The 6551-nt window shown below is 42.5% G+C and overlaps 1 protein-coding gene across 1 annotated transcript in view; it reads right to left on the reverse strand.

Annotated features, from left to right (window-relative positions):
- Nucleotides 1–6001, reverse strand: part of LOC139652108 (mucin-2-like) — a 28327-nt gene extending 22326 nt beyond the window's left edge. The window contains exons 1-2 of the mRNA XM_071529067.1: nucleotides 5928–6001; nucleotides 2785–2931 (exon numbers count right to left, since the gene is read on the reverse strand). Coding sequence (XP_071385168.1) covers nucleotides 2785–2931; nucleotides 5928–6001 — 221 coding nt within the window. The remainder of the gene's footprint in view (nucleotides 1–2784; nucleotides 2932–5927) is intronic.
- Between the last annotated feature and the right edge of the window lie 550 nt (nucleotides 6002–6551).

Consider the following 6551-nt stretch of genomic DNA (forward strand, 5'->3'; position numbering starts at 1 on the left):
TAGTCTAGACAAAAAGCTAAAAAAAAATATGTTAGGCTATATTTTGTAGTCATAGTGTCTTTAGGCAAGGCAAGGCAAGGCAAGTTTATTTATATAGCACATTTCAGCAACAAGGCAATTCAAAGTGCTTTACATAAAACATTAAAAGTATCGAGACAAAATGAAAAGGATAAAATTCATATAAAAGACCAAGAAAAATAAAGTTCATTAAAGAGCTAACAGAATAAAAAAAAATAGTTATTTGATTTAATAAAAGGCAGAGTCTTTAATATATTCATATATTCTCACAAGATGACATGGCCTATTATTAACTATTATCAATGTTGAAACTGTAGACATTTCATTGGTGGTGGGGACAGTATGTCCATAGTGCATGTGTCAGCCGACAATCATCTCAAAACTATTGACTGTCTGTGCCAAAGCTATGCATCAATGACAGGTCTGCGTCACCTTCGAGTATCTGCCATCTGCTTTACTTCTGACAGGCAGGTGGATCATTAACAATCCTGAACAACTACATCCTACAGTGTTTAATGTGTTTGCCAACCAACTTTCTGTTCTGGTTTCAAAATAAAAGCCTAAAGACCAAAGGATCATGATACTGGCTAACTGAAAAGCACTTCTGATATCATAGTGGCGTGCACAAGGGGAAGGGGCAAAAAATAATAATAAAAAAAAACCTCCCTCCTTTCCAGGTTAACCCGAACACATCACATAAACACCAGTGAATAGGTTATAATAACAGGGATGACTAAAATAAAAACTTGGATATCAACTCTTATACTAGGATTAATGTTTTACTTATGATTCTAAATTAAATTGTCATCTATATCAAACTGGATTCACAGCAAAATCCTCCTATTGATTTACAGTCAATTGACTTGCAGTCAGTAGGAGGATGTGTTTTTGAAAATGTTAATGACTTCTGTGTGATCACTGCTGATGTCCCCCTCAATGGACAGTAGAATTCACACTAGCCAAAAACAATATTATTATGAGACTGGTTCACAAAAGGTATCATCAGGTATTTATATAGATATTGATAGCTAGCTAAAGGGAAATTATAGGCCTGTAGCTAGCTAGCTGGCACTTATTTACCATAACATTAGCTTCAACTCAAGCTAGATGCCTCATTTAAACTTCAAAGCTAGCTATCAATAGCTTACCAAAACCACCAATAAAATATGAGATTGATTATAAGCTAGCTAGAGAAAATTAGCTAGCTAGCTTGCAAATACTTACTTTATTATTTGTGTTCAGTGAGGCCAAGACACCACAGTAGTTTTTCTGTATGCTGCCTGGATGTTGCAGGATGCAATTTATCTGGGCCAGTAGGTGGCGTATGATCTTTCTTGACTGCTGCATTAATGTTAAAGGAATAGTTCACCCAAAAATGAAAATTCTGTCATCATGTACTCACCCTCATGCCAGTTGAAACACAGGTGAAGTTTGTCCATATAACACACAGGTAGGTTGCCAGCACAACTCCATAGCAGCCTTCTCCAAAACAACTGAAGTCAGTGGGGACCAGTTCTTCAGAGTTCCAAAAAGACCTACAGTATATTTACACCATCATTTAGTGCAAATCTTAACTACAGCTGATTGATTTGCAACAAATAATGGTGTATAGGTCTTTCTATTCAGTGTGTGATTGTTTGGCAAAAGTCAGTGCTAGCCTGGCTGACACACAGACCAACATGGTAAGAGAAAACACACATTTGTTTCCTTGTGACCTTAGGGCAAAAATGAAAAAGGTGAGGGTCTCATGTTCTACCAGGGTGCCCTACAGTAGAAAAGGGTATCATGAGCATCTGAGCCACTTAAGTGCCCCTCTGGTGTGACATTAGGGCAAAAATGAAGCATGGAAGGGGTGCCCTGGTAGCTCAACTGGTAGAGCATGTACCATTAAGGTGAGGTCCTAATCACAGTGGCACAGGTTTGAATCCGGCCTGTGCCCTTTGCTGCATGAACATTATGCACATACACATATATTGCCATGAATTAGGGAACATACACATGGGCACACATATACTTACGCAACAGATGTAAAATGATTGTAATGTGATGTAAATATTGTAATTTTTGTATGATCATGTCACACATATGAGAATGTCACTATTTATTATGTGCTCAATTAACTAATGTACTTTTGGTAATGATGATATGTTATGACCATTTTAAGTAGAAAAGCCTAACCACGGACAGGGGTCGCAAATTAGCCTTGGCTAGAAATCCCATATGTAACACATCTGTATCATGTTATTGTAACCTGTTACAATGTTTGTTTTGCATTGTCCCTGACAAATAAACTAATAAATAAATGATAAATCATCCCCCCTCTCTGCCCTGTCTTTCCTGTCAATCTCTACTGCCCTGTCAATAAAGCAAAAAAAAAAAAAAAAGGCATGGAAGTGCCCATAAGGGCATGGACCTAGCCTTTATAGCTTCTTTTTGCACTTCGGAACTCACAGCAAAAAGAGGGACAGCCGCCTGCCCTGCCTAAAAGATTGAAGAATAATACAGATAATAATACAGAAGAAATTAACAAGACATACATCAGTGTGGACCTGTATACGCCCATGTAAGCACTATATATGTAACAGGCCAGGTATGGAAGGGAGGGAACACTGGCTGGGTGGTGGGTGTTTCAACCCGGACCTAATTGAATGGGGGACCAAATTAGCCAAATTGCTGACAGCCGGGTCTAATTAGGGGGGAGTTGGTACTGTGGGGCTGGCCTCTGTCTCTTGTTTTAAGAACAGTTGGAGAGGAGAGAGGGGAGACCTGTCGGGAGGAAGACACTGACACAGATCCGGGTTGGGAAGGGACCGAACGACGACGACGACTTCGACGAGGCGGTAGGAGAGACGGAGTCGTGGAGTGGAGCAGCCGGCGTTGGCGGCGTACTCTAGCCAGCCCCGACCACACCGCCTGGAGCGTCGAGGAGCCACGTCGGGATCGAGGGAGGGAAGCCACAAGACTGGTCATATCTGAGGGGAGGCCTTGTTGGATTTGTAGAGGGGTGAAGTCGCGACTCACCCCTCTTTCAGATAAGTACCCTCACATTTCTGAACGTTATTGTCCCCTCAGCATGTAGCCGATGGGCTATAGACGGCCTAACAGACAGACTCTTTTAACAGTGTACCTTTTTAACCTTCGGATTTTAGTAAATGGTGTTATGTATGTATCTTGGCCCAAATCCAGTCGACCCCTAATTACCTAGGCATCTGAGTGTCCACCATTGTAGGCGGCGATCCAGGCTGTAAATTGTGTGCCGTGTGGCGTGTATGATTTAAACTAATTATAAATACCCAAGAGGTTCCTAATCACGTGTGGGGTTGTAGTGAAGCACTGGAGTTTGCTGTGTATCCTTATTTTGCTATTAACGACGGACTGATCGACTCCCGACCTAGCTGCGGGCTGAATTTGATGTTGCCAATCTCCACCCAGAAGGCCTGGTGTGAGGGATGTCTCCCGCATGGTGAAGTGACTGTCTCCCTTGTTCCTAGTTTCTCCGGAGGGACTCGAGCCTACAGCGTTGGGCCTCCAGGAGTGGACAGACCCTACTAAGGAGGACGGACGGCTTACCTGCTGATGGATTCTGGGCTGGGGTTTTTAAGTATCATTTTTAATTGTAATAAAGTACTGTGAGCATCCTAACTCCTGTGTCGTGTCGGATGGTTCGGGTTGGCTCCCCACTAGTATAGCAGATATATTGTAGGAACTACCGTTCGGCCACGGGCTACATATACATATCCTAGAGTTGCAAGCACCTTGATGCATACAAGAACAAATGTAGGCCAACACATTATTTGAAGGGGTTGGTCATGTGGTCAGACTAGAACACTTATTTTTAGAAATGCAATATATAATGGATTCATGCTTATTTACATAGAACCTTTAAAATGATACAGCACATGAAACATTCTTAATGAGCAGGTCAAGGCTATAGACAGTCAAGTCATAGAGGATAGGAAAGGAGCCCAGATTGTCATATCTACTCATAAATTCTATGTTGCTATATATGACTTTTTTTGGCAAGTGCATTAGACCAGTCTTGGATAGGAGTGGAAGTGTCCTTCCATTTGCAGTACAGTAACTTTTTAGCAACTAGCCAACCACTTGCTATTAGGTTGATTTACAAGTCTGGAGAAGATACCAAGTAAACAAATCTGCGGGATCTGGATCTATTTATGTTGTTACTTCACTACCTCTTTGAAAAATCTCAACCGCATGTTGAGTAGATAGAGTTTTGGGAAGACCATCATTTTTATAGAAGTTTTACCCCAGAGTGAAAGGTTTAGTCCCACCTCTCAAGTCGACTTTTCATTTCCTCAAGGTCCAGAGTTATACTATCATTATGTTCTTTATATCAAGAGGAAATGTAATGTCAAGGTAGTAATGCCATGTTGTGGAATCGTAAGATTGGATAGAGGGAAGGCCTCTGTTTACTTTGTATCCAGAGAAAATAGAAAATTCCTCTATTGTTGTCAAGACACTCCTAACTGACTGAAGGGGCTGAGAAAGGAACAGGATGACATCGTCAGCATATAGTGATATTTGATGAGTTTCATTGGCTGTTGTCACTCCTTTTGATGTCAACGTTCTCTAGTATTGCTATAGCGAGTGGTTCAAGGGCCAGAATGAATAGCAAGGGAGAGAGAGAGGGCACCCCTGTCTGGTCCCCCTATGGAGCTCAAAATTGCGGGAGGCCCTGCCATTAGTAATGACTGAGGCGCAGGCACCAGAGTATAGACTTCTAACACACCTGATGAAATAGGGGCCAAAACCATATGTCTCCAGAGTCTTAAACAGGTACTCCCACTCCACGCTGTCAAAAGCTTTTTCAGCATCCAGGGACAATGCTAGGGTAGGAGAGGGGGATTTACTAAACGTCTGATGCTGTCTGAGCTATGCCGTTGATGTATGAAGCAAACTTGGTCGAGATGTACCAGTTTAGTTACTTCCTGTTTCAGCCTATTTGCTAACACCTTAGTCAATATCTTGACATCATAATTCAAGATTGAAAGGGAATGCTGGCTCCCGCATAGCAAGGGGTCTTTATCTTTCTTGAGAAGTAGAGTTATTGATGCTGTATTCCAGGATGTAGAGAAAAAACCTTTTCGAAAAACCTTGTTATCCACTGTTATCTCTCCCTCTGTTTTCCTTTTTTCTTCAGCATTGGTTGATGGCATATGAATATTGTTGCGAAATAGCTCCATCTTATGGTAGGAAACTGGAGAATTGAATTATTGTTACTAACAACGGTATGGAGCTTGATAATTGGGGATATAATATTTTATACCAACCGAGTAATAAATGTAGCACTCCTGCCTGCGTGCGCACGGCGCAAGAGGAGAGGGAGAGACGCAGAAGAGCTGCATGCATGGGAATAAATTACAATATAATAATTATATAATAATAATATAATATATATAATAATATAATATCATAATTTGTGTATATTTCTCGCTATTCAGATGGTCTGAATAAGTCGCTGCGCTGTGCTGCTCTGTCTCGTCTGTCCTGCTGTCAGTTTCCTTTTTTCACGTCGCGACATTATATCAGCTATTAATTTGTTTTTCACTGCATGAGAAAATAGACTTGTGGCGTGAGAGCGTGTGAAAAATGTCAATTGCGTGAGTCTCTCGGTCAATGCGTGAGAGTTGGCAGCCCTGTGAACTCATTATTATGTAGCCTATGAAACTGCCAATCAGATTTATTTACTTATTAATCGAAGGTGCCGGAACGCCGTTCCGGATCGTTCCGGCCCACTTTAACCCCTGGCTGTAGACTGCTAATACAGAATAATAGTTCATACATCCATACTGATCGTTCCAGCGCGTCCCGTCTCTCTCTCCACCGCTGTCGTCTCCACCCATGGCCCGCATTGATCCTGACGATCCAAGCGCCAGGCGCCCTGTTACCCGTCGGTGCCGAAAACGCGGACACTGGGGGCGCATCGTCGTCGGGACCCCGGCCGAAATCTCGGCCGGATCATCGGGAACAAATCGGCGCCCAGCTAGTGGCACTGGCCGGAACCGTGGCCCCAGGAAACTTCGGGAAGGTCGGCAATAAGCCCTCGGCGTGATGAAACCTCCATGCTTGTCTGTGTCTCTCTCTCCCCCGACAGAACAGAGGATTTCAGGTGGACTGAGCTTGCGCATATGCATCGACATAAACGGTGATATGATATAATTTTATAGATTCTACTTTAGCTTCAGCTTAAGCTTAAGCTTCAGTTTACATGCATGATATTGGTCAGCCTACTTACTGTGTGGGAGAAACGGGCTCCCAATCTCAGCGGAGAAAGTAGACGGCGGAGAAAACGGTTATGGATTTTTATTCTGGCTCTGTGACGCTATGATGTGCCACGTGCCACGGCCGACCAATGGTGTAACTTGATCACTCAGTCCCTCAGTCAGTCAGTCAGTCAGTCAGTGACAGACATTCGCGTTTGTAGGGCTGGCCCCGCTGTTGCGGTCCAGCCAAAAACAACAATTATTTAAAAAACAATAATTATTAAAAAAAGGAAGCTCCAAATATTCAGA

This window comes from Centroberyx affinis, unplaced genomic scaffold (assembly GCF_046629955.1).
Source record: "Centroberyx affinis isolate AG114_WGS23_722 - 3 ecotype Tasmania unplaced genomic scaffold, CSIRO-AGI_Caff_v1 ptg001762l_1, whole genome shotgun sequence".
Lineage (NCBI taxonomy): Eukaryota > Metazoa > Chordata > Actinopteri > Beryciformes > Berycidae > Centroberyx > Centroberyx affinis.